The sequence below is a fragment of the Sycon ciliatum genome, chromosome 9, assembly GCF_964019385.1.
Source record: "Sycon ciliatum chromosome 9, ocSycCili1.1, whole genome shotgun sequence".
Classification (NCBI taxonomy): domain Eukaryota; kingdom Metazoa; phylum Porifera; class Calcarea; order Leucosolenida; family Sycettidae; genus Sycon; species Sycon ciliatum.
Window position 1 is genome coordinate 8,265,450 of NC_088651.1, and position 21,763 is coordinate 8,287,212.

At 45.0% G+C, this 21,763-nt stretch overlaps 1 protein-coding gene across 2 annotated transcripts in view; it reads right to left on the reverse strand.

The window, feature by feature from the left end:
- Nucleotides 1-19,160, reverse strand: part of LOC135825228 (mucin-2-like) — a 37,269-nt gene extending 18,109 nt beyond the window's left edge. Inside the window, exons 1-6 of one of the 2 annotated variants that reach the window (XM_065337967.1) lie at nucleotides 18,909-19,160; nucleotides 15,223-15,484; nucleotides 14,632-14,766; nucleotides 12,726-13,208; nucleotides 10,068-11,747; nucleotides 6,419-6,531 (exon numbers count right to left, since the gene is read on the reverse strand). In XM_065337967.1, the coding sequence (XP_065194039.1) occupies nucleotides 6,419-6,531; nucleotides 10,068-11,747; nucleotides 12,726-13,208; nucleotides 14,632-14,766; nucleotides 15,223-15,484; nucleotides 18,909-19,148 (2,913 nt within the window). In that variant the 5' untranslated portion in view covers nucleotides 19,149-19,160. Of the gene's footprint in view, nucleotides 1-6,418; nucleotides 6,532-10,067; nucleotides 11,748-12,725; nucleotides 13,209-14,631; nucleotides 14,813-15,222; nucleotides 15,485-18,908 lie in introns of those variants that run through there. The other variant, XM_065337968.1, reaches the window with a different exon arrangement.
- Nucleotides 19,161-21,763: the final 2,603 nt, after the last annotated feature.

Consider the following 21,763-nt stretch of genomic DNA (forward strand, 5'->3'; position numbering starts at 1 on the left):
CCAAAGACGGCGGCGAAGCGATGCCGAGATAAGAAACCTCTTTGAATAAATCACGCGCTAGCGCTCTTCTACAAGAAAATTCATCCGAAAAATATTTTCGGCAAAGTGAGCTTTTTCCGAACAAACGTGCCGAATCTTCGTGTGCATTTTCGACCTCGCTCCCGCGTGCCGAATCTTTTTGCCGAATTTCGGAATGCAAAACCTCGCTTATTATTCACGGCATGCACCGTACCGGTACGCGGTACTTTCATTATTCTGATCTGTTTTGTAAAATTTCCCGAAGCAAACACGTAGACCTACGTAGTTACGTAGATCTACACTGCACTGCAGTCTGCAAGTACTAGTATGTGGCAGTGCCAGTAGTACTGCAGTAGTGCACTAGCAAGGCCACACGTTTTTATTAATAATTATTTTTCTAAGCTAGAGACATAGAAAATAAAAACGTGTGGCCGCGCTATCGCTAGTGCAACTAAAACCGCGGCCTTAATAGGCAGTGCATGCAGTGTATGTACTCGATCCTCTCCGATTTTCTCGTCACCCGAAAATCTAAAAAAATTAAAATCGTACGATCCGAGTATGCCAGAGGTGAAAAAATGACCGAAAAAAACATTTTATTAGCTTCTTTGCACGTGCAGCAAAATCTGCTGACCATGGCCCGTGCCATATTAATATTATGGCAATATTATGGCACGGGCCATGGTCAGCAGATTTTGCTGCACGTGCAAAGAAGCTAATAAAATGTTTTTTTTTCGGTCATTTTTTCACCTCTGGCATACTCGGATCGTACGATTTTAATTTTTTTAGATTTTCGGGTGACGAGAAAATCGGAGAGGATCGAGTACATACACTGCATGCACTGCCATTAGTTGCACTAGCGATAGCGCGGCCACACGTTTTTATTTTCTATGTCTCTAGCTTAGAAAAATTAATAAAAACGTGTGGCCTTGCTAGTGCACTACTGCAGTACTGGCACTGCCACATACTATAATTATGTCCCAGTGCCAATAGTATTACTCAGTAGTGGCATGGCAGTACAGTGCCAGCGTGCGTGGCTGGTCCCCGGCCGGCCCCCGCGCAGTGCATGCATGCAGCACAGTTTTTTTCCAGACTCCTGAATCGATCGTATGCGCGGGTGACGAGAAACATAGAAAAAAAACGTGTGGCCTAATATGTATCTAATATTCGCCTCGGTCTTTTAATGGAAGTTTCCGGAGGAGGAAGGAGGAAACTGTAGTTATCACCAACCCTCACCGCGCCCAGCTCACGCCGCTACGGCGTGCGACCTGAGCTGGGCGCCCTGCCCAGTATGGAACTGTCCTCAAGCCAGTCACGTATTTGGCAGCCCAGTGAGCTGTCTACCGGATCGCAGCGTTTAGAAGCGCCAAATGCGGCAGGGCCAGTCTCAGGCTGGTCGCGTAGGCTGCAGGCCGGCGGGCGACCGGCAAGGCTGCATTCGCATTTGGATCACCGAAGTGATACAGGTGCTTCGACGGCACTCCGTGGCGCATCAAGGAGGCATCTGGGGCCCAGGCAGCCCGCCCGTAAGCGCACCACCGTATCAGGTATGCGCAGGTGGAGCAGCAGAGCAAGATGTGTGCGGGACACTCACCATCATCCGGTCGACTGCATGGTTGTGCGACTTTACACAGCCGTCACTCATTACTTGCTATTGCTTGCAGAAGGCCAGAATTTTTTTTTTCTTTTTTCGCTCTTTCCCTTCTTCCAGGCACGGCTTCATGTTAGAGCAGTAAATTGCAGTTAGGGACTCAGCTGAGTCAAGCTGGACTCAGCGTGTCAAGTTTGGCATAATACAATAAGCGCGCTATCCCCAAACAGCTGTGTGGTTATTGTGTGAGTGTATATGCAGGAGTCCGCGGTCACGTGAGGGGGGAGTGATAACGAGGTCTTTTATTTCCTATACTGACCAAGTACGAAGTCAATATTATTAAAATTATCACGACTAACCAAAGCATGTGTTCGATCGCTAAAAAGGAGTCAAATATAAGTGGTCAATATAGCCCGCAAGGAGTGAAATATGCAGGAATATTTGACTGCTTAGGTATGGCAAAAATCTATGGGAGTCACTATACTAAGGGAGTGATAACATGAGTATATCTTGCTAGCAATATGTTACATTCAGTATTACATGTATATGGTCACAAAAAAAATAACATCAGAAATTTATCTACAAAGAAAAAAATGTACATGCACGTCAATGTGTGCTATTGTGAGTGCTATTGTGAGTGCTATTGTGAGTGCTATTGTGAGTGCTATTGTGAGTGCGTATCAAAGGAACACCTCATTGCTTTGATCCGGTGAGTGACCATGGACGCGACCACAGGCACGCGGAGACGATGTATGAGACCCTTTGTGTGACATACTACCGTGTGGTGAGGGAAACGGTGAAGGACCTCTTCAAACAAAGACTTAAGTATCAACTGTTTGTCCTGCCGGAAGTCACGTGAGATGCCCCATATCTAACACCTCACTCACCAGGAAGACAATCGACATGGTTAGCATTTTACCATTCGCGCTATTTTCCACGGTCGGCCTGTCCTGTTTGTGTGTGTGTGTGTGTGTGTGTGTGTGTAGACATGATTAGCATTTTACCGTTCACACTAAATCCAACGGTACTCGTACCCAACACCCAAAATACCGTCAGTTTGGTCGCGACTGTTTCGACAATAGAAAGCTCTGTTTAGCTGGAGAACGAAACAGTAAGATTCCAACTATGGTTACGTCACAAGTCGATCAGTGTGACAAAAATCGAAATGCTAACCATGTCTTGAAAACACACACAAAAAAAACGGTACAGGCCGACGTACGGTCGAAGTTAGCGTGAACGGTAAAATGCTAACCATGTAAATCAGAGTCTTGCCACCTACCCTAATACTAGTAATAGCAGGTGGCAGATAGATTTGAAAAAGTTTTGTTTTTTCACGGCTGAGCGTAGCGAAAGAGTGCAAAAAACGTATTTTTCACTCACAAATATTTTCGTGCATTTGCTCTTGTTCTGCGCAACTCCGTTGAACCTGCCATCGTGGTCCTTGTTTTTCCTCGTGGCAGTTGAAGTTGCCCGCCCACCCACCCTGGTGTCATGGGAGTCGTCCGCTGTTCTTCTTGACAATCTATGCCTATGTGTTAGGGCTTGGCGGATAATGCCGGCAGAATTTTCGGCAGAAAACGCCTGTTTGGGGGGTCGAGCATATTTCGGCAGAACGGGGGCTGAAAAAGCCCGCTGTGTGAAAAGATTCAAATCAAATCATCTTTTGCTGCGCAAGCCGGGCCGCGGACGGGTATTCCGTGGATCACGACACCAGTGAAGTCAGACTTGAAAATGTTCGCAAAACAAGCAAATTGCAACGAAGGTCGAAAATCGCTGCAACTGGGCCATATTATGTAGTGTGGCTAGCCTTCATCTGAAGTGCGCCTGCGCCGGCCACATTGTGTTCTTTTTCATGCCTTGTCTAGTATTTCACATGACTCATCTTTTTAGATCCTGAACCCAATTATGTGTGCCAAGTGTATTTTTACATAACTGGATTTCAGCAGAAATTTCAGCAGAAAATGCACTTTCATGAGCAGAATATTGAGCAGACCGAAAAGCAGAATGAGGGATTTCGGCGAGCATTATCCGCCTAGCCCTACTATGTGTGTGGCTTATGATTATGACATACACCGGTTATTACATACCATTTCTTGCTATCTCTATTCTTGGGTCTGACTGGCAGCGGGGCAGGAATTAATGAAATAGAAAGGTTTTTTGGCCGAAAGGCGTGTTTTTCCTCTAGCCCGGTTGAGCGGTCGCGGCTAGGAATGTAGGGAGTCATTGTTTTTCAGGCGCTCCCCTGCTGCCCAGTCACCCATGCTCACCACTGGCCATGCTGTTTCACTTGATTTCACGGCCTTTTCTCCCGCTTGCTGGCGGTTCTTTGATGGATTTAGATGTTTTTCGGCTATTTATCTATTATGTGGCTGCGAGTGTGGTTTTTTGCTTCTACTCATTTCTGGAAAACCACCACGGTGGTGAGTGTGATTGCTCTGGTGGACCACTACCCCATGTACTGAACAGTCGCTTTGTGAGTGAAAAGTTACCAGTTTATGTCCATCTGTTCAGGTTTGCTTTGTTTTGCTAATGATTCACACATGCATGTTGTTACCTGCTGAAATTGTCCCCCGCTGAATACATGTAGTATAATCACCTTTTTGTTTCGCTCTTTTTTCCTTTTCTTTCACTTTTAATTGTCAGTATAATATTAGTTTCAAGTAGTCCCCATTCCATTGTTACGTAAATCCACTGATGAATGTAACAAGAAAACAGTTCTGAACAAATCCTCTCTTTCCCTTCGTTGTGTGCCTTGCGATCATCGTGTAACATTTTACACATACATGTCGACATAATTATAGGAAATGCTTACAGTACAATTAGCCCTCTAGTGTTTTAACAACCATTTTTTTTCGTTATTCCAAGAAATGTTATCTCGAACTTGGGCTGAGATGTCTGTGTAAAGATACGCATATAGATGGGTGGCCAGGTAGCCATCATTAAACTTTCTGCACGTTATCATGCCAAAATTGCAAAAAAAAACATTCCACTTTTTGGTCGTCAAACTTCCCGGTTTTAAAGTGCCCATTTGTCGATTTTTGTGGGTTTTTTTCATGCCATTCAATGAAATGCGATCGATAGTCACTACTAGAGAGTTCATAAAGGCACCTTTGTCTGGTTTGAAGTCGGGGGTTCGCCCTGTACGTTGCGTTTTGCACGGCAAGACAATTTTCGAAAATGGAAAATGGATTACAGGGTACCTGTTTCCCATGCCCCCCCCCCCCCACTATTTTCCATGCCCCCTACTATTTCCCATGCCCCCTCCTACTATTTCCCATACCCCCCCCCCCCTACTATTTTGACCAGACTAGAACCCTAAGGAATCTTACAATTCTCTCTCTCTCGTTGCTGCTGATCGTGATAGGTACAGGCAGCTTGTTTATCAGTGTAGTTATGTTTTTCTTTTTTTCTTTTTTCTGTGCTTTTGATGCTGCTGCCTTATGACACACATGGCGCCCCTACCACCAGAACGGTCATGAGTCATACATACATACATACATACATACATACATACATACATACATACATACATACATACATACATACATACATACATACATACATACAGAACCCTGCATGTAGTATGTATCCGTACACATGTAGAGTGTACAAAGCGGATTTACCATTGTCTTGAGAAAGTGCTCAACCCACAAATAGCAGCATGCGAAACAAGTTCACAATCGAGAAACTTTGTTTTGTTATAACTCGGAGTTTTAAAATCTTGTAGGACACATCACGCAGCTTCATAAGTAAAAAATTAGTTGTGAGCAACACTGGCTCACACTCAAATCACTGCTTTTCACCAGAAAAAATATTTTATTTCAACGTTTCGGTCATGAAATAACCATCATCAGGAATGAAGTGGGCAAACCGGTTAAGATGGGTAAATAAATGAGGAGCGCTGCAAACTGATTGACATATGCACTTCTCTAACTTGAATGCCCACTTCACGTACAACCATGGCGTCCTTGTCCTTGAGGAAGAAAAACGATTTAAAATCTTGTAGGACGCATCACGCAGCTTCATAAGTAAAACATTGGTTGTGAGCAACACTGGCTCACACTCAAATCACTGCTTTTCACCAGAAAAATATTTCTGAGTTTTATGGTACAGTAATAGTAATACAGTCAACTTCTCTAATAACGACTGCGGATATAACGACAACTTCTCTAATAACGACTGCGGATATAACGACAACTTCTCTAATAACGACTGCGGATATAACGACAACTTCTCTAATAACGACTGCGGATATAACGACAACTTCTCTAATAACGACTGCGGATATAACGACAACTTCTCTAATAACGACTGCGGATATAACGACACCTTCTCTAATAACGACTGCGGATATAACGACAACTTCTCTAATAACGACTGCGGATATAACGACAACTTCTCTAATAACGACTGCGGATATAACGACACCTTCTCTAATAACGACTGCGGATATAACGACAACTTCTCTAATAACGACTGCGGATATAACGACAACTTCTCTAATAACGACTGCGGATATAACGACAACTCGCGAATAACGACAGAATTTCCATGCCCAGAGCAAAGTCACGTCCAACTGTAAAACATATGATGGGACTTCGGGTATAACGACACTTCGCGAATAAGGACACTTTTCTGATGCCCCGCCGAGTGTCGTTATACGCGAAGTTGACTGTAGTGCCAATCATCAGACAACCTTTCCGCTCATTGTCAGCTTGCATACAATGTACACATACATGTACTAATGGAACGTAGATGTGTGATTTTTCACGTGTTTCTTACTGTGAGTGCCATGCGTGATGTGTTACTTACTATGAGTGCCATGCGTGATGTGGCCCTGCCACCGTTTCTCCTTGTACCAGTAGGTTTGCTGACGGTCACCTCCCTATTGATGTATGGTGCAGAATCCTGTATGCTGAGATTTCCTAAAGATGAACATTATCGCAAAAAAAAACACACGGGGCATACAAATATGCGCATGGACAGAAGAGGCAGTCCGAGACAAATATCCCAGCATATCGCCCCACCTGTCCAGAATATGGACTAATTTGGACACCGGCATGCCCAATATCTTACAGCACCCTGTATGACCCATGTACATAAGTTTAAATAAAAAAACATTAAAAAAAAATAAAATTATCGTGTCCGTTCCCGAAGGGGAATGTACAGTTCAATATACAGGTCGTCCCTCGTTAATACATAATCTCTGGGACTTGACAAATGTTATGTATTAACGGGGTTTATGTACTAAACGAAAGTGTACATAACTTGCTTGTGTACCGGAATTTTTCACTTTTTTCTACTTTTCTGAGTGTTTCTTGCTACCTCGACTAGGCAGCGAGATATTCTTGATTCCCTCGATATAAACATAAAAATTATGTTATAACGGTCACAGTTAGCGAAGATTCTACAGTTTACGTGATACATGCCCAGCCGCGCCTGTACAGTCACTCGAAAAAAAAACAGAGCTTTGTCGGTTTGTGATGTGCGCTCTGGTTTCTGAGTTAATTGCGTCCACAAGTAGAATCTAGAACACGATGTGCCTCCACTGGAAGGCCAAAAGACCAACAAATTATGTACTATTGAGGTAGATGACATGCGGGTACGGAGAAATGTTATGTACTAACGGGGTTTATGTACTAACGAATTATGTACTAACCGACAAAATTTGTATGGAAGTGACCGCGTTTCGTCCGGGACTTGAGATTTCTTATGTACTAACGGGGTTTATGTACTAACCGGACTCGTATTAACGGGGGACGACCTGTACTGGTTAGCGTCATAGCTATCTGCCTTTGTGCAAAGCTCGCTGTGTGTTGTCGCAGTTAGAGCACTAAGATTTTGATGCTCTGAGCTGGTTTGAAAATGATTCGCCGTTCATGAATTTCATTGCGATCAGTTTGACCAGTGACTCTGAGCTCTGTTAACGAGATCTAACAAGATCAAAACAGATATAAATATACTGCACATTCAATTATTTATCTTTCTTTTAACTCGGATGTTAATCCAAAGTAATCATGGATTATAAGAAAGGACAATATGTTACGAGTTATGACTAACTGTCCACCAACGTAACCAGATCATAATTATACAGTCAGCGAGTGCGACAAAAATGCAGAAACTGACAAGGAGTACTGAGACATTCGACTACCTGACACCTAGCTCCAACACTTCTACGAGACGCCAGCCAACAACCTTCCAACTTGGAAGGCTTGGGTTAGGAAAGGTCCAAGAGGGGAAGGAAAGCGCAATGAAGAAGAGCACGAGCTGAGTCCCACGGCAACAAAGAATGCCGAAAGTTACTGGATGATGATGAAACTAAGTTAGTAAAAACAATTGGACATACCGGTTCTACTACAACTCAACAGTGCAAAGCAACAGACCACCCAACTTACTTGGGAGGCTCAAGTTTATGTATAAACATAGAACGGGGAAGCTAAGCGAAGACGAATTGTGACAAACCGAAACGTGAACATCCTACCGAACTGCATTATGATGTAATAGTTATGATGGACTAGTTAAATACAATAGCAAGTAGTTGTACACGACGTATGCTTCGCCGATTAGCTAATGGCGGCTCATCAGGTGTGCAAATCTGAACTCGGATGTTGAGCCAAAGTAATTGGTATGTCCAATTGTCTTACTAACTTAGTTTTGTCATCATCCAGTAACTTTTGGCATTCTTTGTCGCCGTGGGATTTAGCTCGCGCTCTTCTTCGTTGCATTTTTCTTCCCCTCTTGGACCTTTTCTAACCTGAGCCTTCCAAGTTGGAAGGTTGTTGGTTGGCGCCTCGTAGAAGTGTTGGAGCTAGGTGTCAGATCATTGAATATCTCAGTACTCCTTGTCAGTTTCTGCGTTTTTGTTGCACTCGCTGACTGTGTACGTTGGTGGACAGTTAGTCATAACTCGTGACATGTTGTCCTTTCTTTTAATATTTTCATTTTTTTCTAAAGACTTTTCCTGTTTGCATCTTTCCATGAAACCAATGAATATTTTAAGACTTGGGGATCCCCGCATGCTAGTTTGTATGTGAAGTGTGTGGGTACAGTGAGGGTTGTGTCCCACCCACCTGTGTGGATTCACAGGAAGTGTGAGTTTCGAAGTCTGGAGAAAATGTTGAACGGTCTCTGCTTGGATGACGATAACATCATAGCTTAGTGGCAGAGCATCACTGGCCATAAGCAAGGGTCACTGGTTCGAATCCTGGTGGTGACAGTCATCTTTTCTTCAGACTTTTCCCGTTCACATCTTTCCCTTAAACCAATGAATAATCTCTTTCATGTGTTGCATATTATTCTGGCACTACGTACATACACAGTGGCTGTCACTGAGGGCATCATACCTGTCAAGGAGCTCAGCTAGTTTTGTCTACTACAGTATGACGATCGCGTTCTCTCTAGAGCTAGCCTGATGTGATTCCTCTTACTATGTCATATAGCTATACTGTAGTCTGTTCATCATTGGTTTGGTTTTATATGCTTTTTCTGTCCTGGTGTCTTAAATTTGCTATACACATTAAATTTCCCTTGGCATTTTACTTATATCATTTCCTTCAGTATACTCTAGCCATCCCTGTTGTTACTTGTTGGACAAATCAATGACTCCGAATGCAAGAACCATTCGTTAGTAGATTCGATGATAGCAGGAATCCCAACAGGCAATGAATTACCTTCTTACAGGGAACCCTAGTAAATCGTGCTACTGTGGGCTACACCAGGTCATGCCTGGCTATTCCAGGCTATTTCAAGCTATACCATGCTATTGAATGGGTGACTGCAGGTAGAGTCCCTGATTCCATGCCTGATCTAATTGGATCCAAGTGAGGTTACAAGCCACTGTTTTCTCTGCATGAAGATACTTTCTAGTTCCTACCTGCTTCTTGCTCTCCATGAAAACATGGCATTGGGCGGGTATAGAAATTTGTCAAGAATGCAGCCCCATGCCTGCCAGCGGTGCTCACCCCGAGATTGTGCAAAGTGGTGAAAAGGTCGCATGTGAAAACGCATCGAAAAGTATACGAGGTGGAACAGGCTCGTCTCCAACAGCGCTTGGAGCAATTCTGAAGTTCATTCTTTTTCGCCAAAGCCATGGAAGGGCTTCCTGGCAGCGGCTCTGACTCAATATGAGTGTCAGACATCAAGTCGAGCACCATTCTAGTGCTTCCTTCACCTCCATGACTCCATGACTCCATGACTCCATTCCCGCACAAACTGAACACGAACTGGGCTTCGCCTGTTCACCAGCGATCTTCCGCCTGATCCCAAAACGCGACCGTTGGTCCCACCTTAAGAACGCTCTATTCTGAAGTTGCACTTGCAGAATAAAATTCATTCATAAGCGCCAGACGGAGCTGAAAAGTAGCAATTTCTTAGGAAAATAATAACTCCATGCATGGATAATAACTCCATGCATGGATTTCTAGAAATTGATTACAAACTTAAAAGTAACACATACATGTACCTGCAATTGGAATAACTTCATTTGACGGGTATCCATAGGTCCCACTTGAAAATGCCATCATACCAGTTGATGATTCATTCACCTTCATTTCACTGTGTGTATGTCGATGATGACGTCGGTATAACAGGACAATGACCAATACTATCAGTAAGAAAGCTGCTCCGCCGACTGCAGCCCCAACCGGTATTGCAAGATTAGCAGATCCAGATAACTGGCTATCATTTCCACCACCATCAACATCAACAACGATAAAAGCTGTTGTGCTGGTGATATTAGTATTGGATGTTGCTACTGATAGATCCTGAGATGTGGGCACTGATGATGTGGCTTGTGGCACAGTTGTGGTGGCAATCATTGGTATGATGGTTGGGGTGGTGATTGGTGTGGTGGTTGGTACGGTGGTTGGTGTGGTGGTTGGTGTGGTGGTTGACGTGGTGGTTGGTGTGGTGGTTGGCGTGGTGGTTGGCGTGGTGGTTGGTGTGGTGGTTGGTGCGGTGGTTGGTGGGGTGGTCGGGGTAGTGGTTGGTGTGGTGGTCGGGGTAGTGGTCGGTGTGGTAGTTGGTGCGGTGGTTGGTGTGGTAGTCGGGGTGGTGGTTGGTGTGATGGTTGGTCTGGTGGTCGGTGTGGTAGGTGGTGGGGTAGTTGGTGTGGTGGTTAGTGTGGTGGTCGGTGTGGTGGTTGGGGTAGTGGGTGGTGTGGTGGTTGGTGTGGTAGTTGGTGGGGTAGTTGGTGTGGTGGTTGGTGTGGTAGTCGGGGTAGTGGTTGGTGTGGTGGTCAGGGTAGTGGTTGGTGTGGTGGGTGGTGTGGTGGTTGGTGGGGTAGTTGGTGGGGTAGTTGGTGTGGTGGCTGGTGTTGTAGTCGGGGTAGTGGTTGGTGTGGTGGGTGGTGTGGTGGTTGGTGTGGTAGTTGGTGGGGTAGTTGGTGTGGTGGTTGGTGTTGTAGTCGGGGTAGTGGTTGGTGTGGTGGATGGTGTGGTGGTTGGTGTGGTAGTTGGTGGGGTAGTTGGTGTGGTGGTTGGTGTTGTAGTCGGGGTAGTGGTTGGTGTGGTGGGTGGTGTGGTGGTTGGTGTGGTAGTTGGTGGGGTAGTTGGTGTGGTGGTTGGTGTTGTAGTCGGGGTAGTGGTTGGTGTGGTGGTTGGTGTGGTGGTTGGTGTGGTAGTTGGTGGGGTAGTTGGTGTGGTGGTTGGTGTTGTAGTCGGGGTAGTGGTTGGTGTGGTGGTTGGTGTGGTAGTTGGTGGGGTAGTTGGTGTGGTGGTTGGTGTTGTAGTCGGGGTAGTGGTTGGTATGGTGGGTGGTGTGGTGGTTGGTGTGGTGGTTGGTGTTGTAGTCGGGGTAGTGGTTGGTGTGGTGGTTGGTGTGGTAGTTGGTGGGGTAGTTGGTGTGGTGGTTGGTGTTGTAGTTGGGGTAGTGGTGGGTGTGGTGGGTGGTGTGGTGGTTGGTGAGGTAGTTGGTGGGGTAGTCGGGGTAGTGGTTGGTGTGGTGGTCGGGGTAGTGGTTGGTGTGGTGGGTGGTGTGGTGGTTGGTGTGGTAGTTGGTGAGGTAGTTGGTGTGGTGGTTGGTGTTGTAGTCGGGGTAGTGGTTGGTGTGGTGGGTGGTGTGGTAGTTGGTGGGGTAGTGGTTGGTGTGGTAGTTGGTGTAGTTGTTGGTGTGGTGGTTGGGGTAGTTGTTGGTCCAGGTATATCTGAAATCCAAACACCATCAGTAGCAGTCACATTATTAGCAGCCACAACAGCAGTTTCTTCTTCATGAAAACAGCAGTTTCTTCTTCATGAAAACAGCAGCCACAGTAAAGCAACAGCATCAAAAGGAGCAGTAGCACATTCCAAATACCACTTCATTCAAATGCAATCATTATACTGATGTAAGCCCTGTGCATGCGGCCAGCGGCCAGCCAGGCACACATGACCATTGCATTTCACACACCATGGTCAGGATCGGGGAGTGAATAATTTCAACCATGGAGATTTCATGCATGCTTGGGTGGATGCTCGCCTGAATTGTGCTTGTCAGCACTGACCTTCTATCCTGCTGTATTGTGCTCAGTGACAACGACCACCATTGAGCGCTACCCCTCACCGTGTGGATCTTCATGGCACATTTCCCAACAAGCTTGTTTGGGGTGGGCACAAGTTTGTTTGGAAGAGACCACATGCAAGTTTGTTGGTAGAGAATTTTTGCAATATTCTAAGAGTATGAGACAACAAACACCAGGCAACTCCCGGCCCATCGTCTTTCTTTCAGAGTTCCAGGACCTGTGAGAACTGTATCATATAGAAGACCTTGTGTCGCGTATGTTTCCTGTTCCTTCATATTTGGCTTGTTATGTGTGTATGTGTGTGTGGGGGGGGGGGAGACAACAGTACTTGGTGTGTGTGTGGGGGGGGGGGGGGTAGTACTTGTTGTGTATGTGTGTGTGTGTGGGGGGGGGGGCAATAGTGCTTGGAGGGTAACATAGGCAACTCTATACAGCACATGAACCAAGAGTATTTTTCGGATTGGAGGGTTAAGTTCTTCCAGTTCTACTATTTTAGAGTAAATGAAGGGATTGATCATGCAAGGCCATAGTACACATAGTACACATGTAAACTGTTTTGAAGAAGTGTGGCCAGCATAAATTTACACTCAGACTGCAATGACACTAACAACATCAGCGCCTTACCATCCAAGATGATACGGAATGTAGGAAGTACATATGATGCAGAACTAACTGCCCATTCCGTTCCCACAGTGATTGTGGATCGTGTGTAGAAGGCATCGCCGGTAGAGGTGTATTTACCACGAATTCCGCAGCCACTGTTGGTTTGCGCAAATCCAAAGTAGAGGGATTGGTTGGCATGGATTATCAACTTATCCCCCGTACTTGTAAATCTCTGCCGGTAGTAGACTGCGCCACTGGACGAGCTAAATGCTGTGACGGATGACTGGAAGATATTTTTGTAAGTTGTTGAAGCAGTCTTCTCCCACACGAGAAGTTTCAGTGAGCATGATCCACTGTGGATTGTTTCCCAGCCACTCAGCTGCTTAGCACATCCCGTGGTATAAGTCAGTGGTATCACAACAGATACTTTGCAGTTAAATATTGGGCACACTGATGCACTAGTGTCTGCTGGTTGAGAACCTCGGAGTGAACAACTGTGTACCTCTGTGCAAGTAAGCAAGAGAAGAGAACGTGAACAGGCTGGTATCATTGTAGTGAATTGATTAGGATTGATGGTGGCATTGGCTACAACTGGTGTTATCTTCTCTCCTTCTTTTTTTAATGCTTCCCACAGGAAAAATTATTTTTGAAATTTGTTAAAGTATTCATTGGTTTGAGGGAAAGATGCAAACGGGAAAAGTCTGAAGAAACAATTGACTGTCACCACTAGGATACGAACCAGGAACCTTCGCTTGAGGCCAGCGATGTGGTAGTATCGTAAAGTCCGCTGCAAACGCCCACTTCGCTGCAAACGCCCACCCCAGCGGGTCCATACTATTTTCGTCTTTTCCAAGTCAATATAGTTGTAGAAAACTGGCATGAAGGTTGAATGCGTACGAGAACGACTAAAATGCCTACAAACTGCCTATGTCTTACCAAGAGGCTCTGGAAAAGCGATTGTCATTATCTTGCTGCAAAGAAAAAACTTCGGTCAAGATTTCCTTTCATACTATGAATGAGTCGTCTTTGTTATTAGTTCGTTCTCCATGAAGTAATGCCGTAGAATCCATCTGGTTTTCAAATCATGAAATTTCTACAGTGCCACAATGTCGCGCTTTCAGAATGGAATGGTGATTGTTCTGACGAAGCGTCCTTCAACGTCGCAGTATTGCAGTTGCAAGTCGAACAGGGGGGATGTCACAGAAGCTACACCTAGGGAGTCGCTGCTATTTTGTTGAAAACTCTGAAGTGCTCGAAAAAACCCTTGCCTTTGCGCGTTGCGTGATTGGGAAATGATGGCTTCAACGCTTGAAACACCGTCAGAAGTGTACTAAGGTTCCTGCAATAGCCTGTTCTTCGCTACCTTGTTATTCCGAAGTAACTGCCGTTTGGATTTGCGAACTAAAACAACCAACATCATAAAATCACTAGGAGCTAGCTCGTAACTAGTGTCCAAAAACATTTTGAAACCCGGAAAATGGACATAGTTTACCGTAGCAGAGCACTCCTCACGCTACGGTGTGAGATGCACTTTCGTACAGCAGGGGTGAAAGTGCATGGGGTCAGTGCGTCTAGGCCAGGAGATCTTGCAAAAATGGGGTGGGCGTTTGCAGCAGACTTTACGGTACATGTATTGGCAAGTACTATAGAGCATCACTCTCTCCCACTCCCTCATTCTCTCATGCTCCTTCAATCTCTCTCTCACACTCACTCCGAGCGTTTATGTCCTCTGTCTGTCTGTCTGTCTGTCTGTCTGTCTGTCTGCCTGTCTGTCTGCCTGTCTGTCTGTCTGTCTGTCTGTCTGTCTGTCTCTCCCTCCCTCTCTCCCTCTCGCTCTCTCCCTCTCACTCACTCTCTCTCTCTCTCTCTCCCTCTTTCTCGCTCACTCACTCTTACACTAAAATGTAAAACCAGCAGAATGCCTTACTTTCACACTTGAATGCGGTTTGATCCAGAAAATATCCATCACCGCACACGTAAGATAGCGTGGGAAGACATACGCCATCTTTTGATAGACCCGAGCAGATCGTACAGGACGTAGTGCTGTTGAGGATATCACAATCTATGAATAGCATCACACAGCATACCCACATGGCAATGTGCTGCAATGCATCCAAATGCAATACAGGTCAACGAGAAAACACAATGTTACATTTTATATCAAGCTACAATGACACTTTGCCTAGTACACTTGTGATCTACAGCATCGCAAAGTACGGGAGAGCGGCCCGTCTCGCGAAATTGCCCCGCCTTAAATGTATAGCCAGCCTGGGAAAGGGATGATCGCGTGGCAGAGTGCAGCTAAGTTTGTATGGTGTGAGAGTCTTAGTGTAGTAAGGTCACACTCCGGGGCCGCTTACATGAGAATAATATGCTTGGGCTTATTCAACCTTAGGCTACATTGTAGAATATGAACCGCAATTCAAATATTCATAGCTTACACCTACCTACACACCTACATGTACATATTAGCGCTACACCTACCTACTTGTACAAACACCTAACCAGAAACACTTACCTATGAAAGCTTCAAGTTCTGTGGAAGTCAAAACCTTAGAAACAAATCGAATGTCATGAAATCCGGTAAAAGATCGCAGTGTTGTAGAACCGATTCCATTGAGTGTCCCAGTTAGTGGTGCTGAAGACAAAGTAGTCTTTGCCAGTTCTGTGCCACCTACACACACTGTCAACTGTTTGCTTGTTGCAGCATATGTCAATGAGAAATCTTGCCAGCCATATTTCCTTGACCGTGCATTGTTGTATAATGTGATATTCTGCTTCTATTGATCCGCAACAGTAATACGCATGTGCATACACATATGCATACACACACACACACACACACACACACATACACACACACACACACACACACACACACACACACACATACACACACACACACACACACATATACACACACACACATACACACACACACACATGCACACACATACACACACACACACACACACACACACACACACATGCACACACATACACACACACACACACACACACACACACACACACACACACACATGCACACACATACACACACGTGCAGACACACCCGTGAACATACATAAAACCATAGATTGAGTTACATGATTTATACACACATGTGCATACATGCACCTATGCGTACACATGATCATCGGATATTACAGTAAAACCTGTGACTAACGACCACCCCTTGGTGCTAGTGGCAGGTGGTCCTTAGCTAGAGGTTTGCACCGCACAACCATACATGAATGTGAGACTGTCTGTGCCTGTCGATGTGGTCTAAAAAAATCGGCGGTTCGGTGGAGGGAAATTTTCGGTAAAACCCGTTTTCCAGGTAAGTGTACTAGTAGTACAGTTGCGCTCACTGAAATCCGACCCAAAGTGCAAAGCTGGCGCCCTGGACCAGTTCCTATTACATCATTGTGGGTGTACATGTGTACGTCCAGCCGCATTCATTCCACTGCTAGGGCGTCAAGGGCCGTGGAAGTTGAGGGCGCCAGAGTATAAAAACATTGGGTCGGATTTCAGTGAGCACAACTGTACATCTATACAGTACCGGTAGTACCGAAATTTTCGGTGCGTTTTATTTTCGGTAAAAATAGTCGGCACCAAAGTCACCGGAAATAAAACACCACAGAAAAGTTCTGCTTTTTACAGTAGATGACAACAGCACTGTAAATCAACATGGAATTATTACTTCAAAGAGAAATTCGCCTGCTCAAAAATGTGCTCAATACTCATATGAGCAGAGTATAAAACCACGAATTGCAGAGCAGCAAGCTTTGTTGTTACCAATGGCTTCATGTCCTGGAGCAATCAACACACAACAATTGTCTATTTAGTATAGCCCAATAGCATGACATCATTGGTAACAACAATGCTTGTTGCTCTGTGATTCGTGGTTGACATCATTACTGCACAACTACATGACATCATTATAGTAAAGTGTGTGACATCATTAAAGTAAATTACATGACAGCATGACTGTACTGCACACTGTACTGCACAGTGTATTCAGGTAGCCAGTACAGTGTATAGCCAGTACAGTGTATACTGTATAGCCAGTACAGTGTATAGCCAGTACAGTGTATAGCCAGTACAGTGTATAGCCAGTACAGTGTATAGCCAGTACAGTGTATAGCCAGTACAGTGTATAGCCAGTACAGTGTGTAGACAGTACAGTGTATAGCCAGTACAGTGTATAGCCAGTACAGTGTATAGCCAGTACAGTGTATAGCCAGTACAGTGTATAGCCAGTACAGTGTATAGCCAGTACAGTGTACAGCCAGTACAGTGTATAGCCAGTACAGTGTATAGCCAGTACAGTGTATAGCCAGTACAGTGTATAGCCAGTACAGTGTATAGACAGTACAGTGTATAGCCAGTACAGTGTATAGACAGTACAGTGTATAGCCAGTACAGTGTATAGCCAGTACAGTGTGTAGACAGTACAGTGTATAGCCAGTACAGTGTATAGACAGTACAGTGTATAGCCAGTACAGTGTATAGACAGTACAGTGTACAGCCAGTACAGTGTATAGCCAGTACAGTGTGTAGACAGTACAGTGTATAGCCAGTACAGTGTACAGCCAGTACAGTGTATAGCCAGTACAGTGTATAGCCAGTACATTGTATAGACAGTACAGTGTATAGCCAGTACAGTGTATAGACAGTACAGTGTATAGCCAGTACAGTGTACAGCCAGTACAGTGTATAGCCAGTACAGTGTATAGCCAGTACAGTGTATAGCCAGTACAGTGTATAGCCAGTACAGTGTATAGCCAGTACAGTGTATAGCCAGTACAGTGTATAGACAGTACAGTGTATAGCCAGCACAGTGTATAGCCAGTACAGTGTATAGACAGTACAGTGTATAGCCAGTACAGTGTACAGCCAGTACAGTGTATAGCCAGTACAGTGTATAGCCAGTACAGTGTATAGCCAGTACAGTGTATAGCCAGTACAGTGTATAGACAGTACAGTGTATAGCCAGTACAGTGTATAGACAGTACAGTGTATAGCCAGTACAGTGTATAGCCAGTACAGTGTGTAGACAGTACAGTGTATAGCCAGTACAGTGTATAGACAGTACAGTGTATAGCCAGTACAGTGTATAGACAGTACAGTGTACAGCCAGTACAGTGTATAGCCAGTACAGTGTGTAGACAGTACAGTGTATAGCCAGTACAGTGTACAGCCAGTACAGTGTATAGCCAGTACAGTGTATAGCCAGTACATTGTATAGACAGTACAGTGTATAGCCAGTACAGTGTATAGCCAGTACAGTGTATAGCCAGTACAGTGTATAGCCAGTACAGTGTATAGCCAGTACAGTGTATAGACAGTACAGTGTATAGCCAGCACAGTGTATAGCCAGTACAGTGTATAGACAGTACAGTGTATAGCCAGTACAGTGTATAGACAGTACAGTGTATAGACAGTACAGTGTATAGCCAGTACAGTGTATAGACAGTACAGTGTATAGCCAGTACAGTGTATAGCCAGTACAGTGTATAGACAGTACAGTGTATAGCCAGTACAGTGTATAGCCAGTACAGTGTATAGCCAGTACAGTGTATAGACAGTACAGTGTATAGCCAGCACAGTGTATAGCCAGTACAGTGTATAGACAGTACAGTGTATAGCCAGTACAGTGTATAGACAGTACAGTGTATAGACAGTACAGTGTATAGCCAGTACAGTGTATAGACAGTACAGTGTATAGCCAGTACAGTGTATAGCCAGTACAGTGTATAGCCAGTACAGTGTATAGACAGTACAGTGTATAGCCAGTACAGTGTATAGCCAGTACAGTGTATAGCCAGTACAGTGTATAGACAGTACAGTGTATAGCCAGTACAGTGTATAGCCAGTACAGTGTATAGCCAGTACAGTGTATAGACAGTACAGTGTATAGCCAGTACAGTGTATAGCCAGTACAGTGTATAGCCAGTACAGTGTATAGCCAGTACAGTGTATAGCCAGTACAGTGTATAGACAGTACATTGTATAGCCAGTACAGTGTATAGCCAGTACAGTGTATAGCCAGCACAGTGTATAGCCAGTACAGTGTATAGCCAGCACAGTGTATAGCCAGTACAGTGTATAGACAGTACAGTGTATAGCCAGCACAGTGTATAGACAGTACAGTGTATAGCCAGTACAGTGTAGACAGTACAGTGTATAGCCAGTACTTACAGTCACACCACCTCCGCTGAACACTAAATATGAATAGTAGCGTCGACTGAATATTGAACCTGTTTGAAAAGGTTGATACTGCACACTTGCACCTGCACATGTATTGTACACACACACATACACACGCACACACACACACACACACACACACACACACACACACACACACACACACACACATACACACACACACACACACACACACACACACACACACACACACACACACACACACATCATAATATGATGTATTATATACTTGGAGTACACATCACCGGATATGTACACGGAGGAATTGTTTCAATAACCTACGTACACATCACCCTATTAGCATGGTACAGCATCGTGGTGCACTGGTATGTACATGGTGACTGTACTGTTGTCTGTTGTGTATCGTATCAGACAAGAAACTACAAAGGAGAGCCTGTAGAGGCCTGGCCGGGACGTGCTGAATGTTAGGACAGGTGTTATTATCTTAACGGTCCACCTCTCCGCACTGCGCTCTTGGCCCACATTCACAACACCACTCCATAGCGAGGAAGTTCGTTCTTGGGTAGATGTTCCATATCCTCCAAACAGCTGTTTCGATCATTAAGAGCTCCTCAGTGGAGGAAGATAACAGATGAATAGCAGATAAAGGAATGAGTATATCTATAGGGTAAAGTGGTGCAATTGCGCACTTTCTACATAGAAAAGTGGCATACCCAAAAAAGTTGAAGGTGACAAAAGTTCTAAAGGTGATAACGAAACGCACAGTGCTGCTGGAACATGCATACAGATGGCACTAGACTTTAGACAAGCACGGGAAGCAGACAATCTATTAGAATCACTGCGACGAAACAGCGAAACAGCTGTCTAGAGGATACGGAACATCTACCCAAGAAGGAACTTCCTCGCTATGGAGTGGTGTTGTGAATGTGGGCCAAGAGTGCAGTGTGGAGAGGTGGACGGTTAAGATTATTTTCAAATGGCCGAGTTTGTCGCTACTTCTGAGGTGTTATTAAGATAAAATATTGCGACAGAGCTTTCGGCCATACTGCAATTTACTTCATCTCAAGATGATCCTTATCCTGAGAGATTCCTAGACTCACTGTTTTCTTCACTCTCTTTAGTCCAGGTTATCTAATCTTGTTCTTAAACCTTTCCCCCCTTTCCATCGTCATCATAACATTGGGCATGATTGCCCGTTTGACTTGTGATGTAAAAATAAAAAAACGAGAGAGCTTGGAAGCTCAGGGCCCTGCGCTATGTTTTGTTGCTTAGCTCATCGTGCATGTTGTTAGAACTGATGGAAATGTTTCCTGGGACCGGCGCTGACTCTGCCGATCGCGGGCGTTCTGGAGTCGACAGGATGTCTGTCCTGACGTTTCCTGGGACCGGCGCTGACTCTGCCAATCACGGGCATTCTGGAGTCGACGGGATCTCTCTTCCGACGTTTCCTGTGACCGGCGCTGACTCGCCCGTTCACGCTTATTTTGGAGACGACGGGATCTCTCTTCCAAAGTATGTTTTTGCTGACGCATTCTATCACCTATTCGGCAACTAACGTCCATTCTAATTATTGTATTTCCTCCTCGTCTCCCTATTTCTTTCCAGAAAGTCTCCCTATACTAGTACATCAGGGAGTCGTATACATAATACGACGAATATTGTGGCCAGCTGTTTGTGGCCAGCTGTGTTTGATGGTACGGTACGGTACGGGACAGATACGGGAGCCAGCAAATATTGTGGCCAGCTGTTTGTGGCCAGCTGTGTTTGATAGTACGATACGGTACGGGACAGATACGGCATAGCGCCAGGCGTGACACAAACAAACAAATACCAAACTAAAGCTGTGTGGACCCTGGCTAGCGCCAGACGTTACTGAAGTAACGTCTTCTGCATAGCTACGGGAATTAAGTAACGTCTTCTGCATAGCTACATAGCTACATAGCTACATAGCTACGGGAATTAAGTAACGTCTTCTGCATAGCTACATAGCTACATAGCTACATAGCTACGGGAATTAAGTAACGTCTTCTGCATAGCTACATAGCTACATAGCTACATAGCTACGGGAATTAAGTAACGTCTTCTGCATAGCTACATAGCTACATAGCTACATAGCTACGGGAATTAAGTAACGTCTTCTGCATAGCTACATAGCTACATAGCTACATAGCTACGGGAATTAAGTAACGTCTTCTGCATAGCTACATAGCTACATAGCTACATAGCTACGGGAATTAATACTATACACACTACAGGGTTCTAGCCAGGTTAAAATAGTAGAGGGGGGGGGGAACAGTAGGGGGGGGGGCATGGGAAACAGTAGGGGGGGGGGGGGCATGGGAAACAGTAGGGGGGGGGGGGGCATGGGAAACAGTTACCCTGTATCCCATTGTCCACTTTCCAATATACATGTAGTCTTGCCACGCTAAATGCAACGTATGGGCCGAATCCCCGACTTCACTCCAGACAAAGGTGCCTTTATGAACCATCTAATAGTGACTTTCGACTGTATTTTCGTTGAATTGCATGAAGAACACAAAAATCGGAAAATGAGTAAGGCCCCCCCCCCCCCCCCCCCCCCCTATTGGCTAGAACCATGCCCTAGTTATTATTTCAAGGTGAGTTTGCCCTGTATACTCCTCACAGCATGTATAGTGATGTAACATGGAAATTGTGGGCACAAGTTATAGTAATGTATTTGTGCTTCTCACAGTATGCTTAGTCATGTACATGTATCTCGTGATCCTCACCGGCAACATCTGTGTAGGTTTTACACCATACACTGTTGCAGGCATTACCAGCCCAGTACCCGACATACATACACTGTTGCAGGCATTACCAGCCCAGCACCCGACATACATACA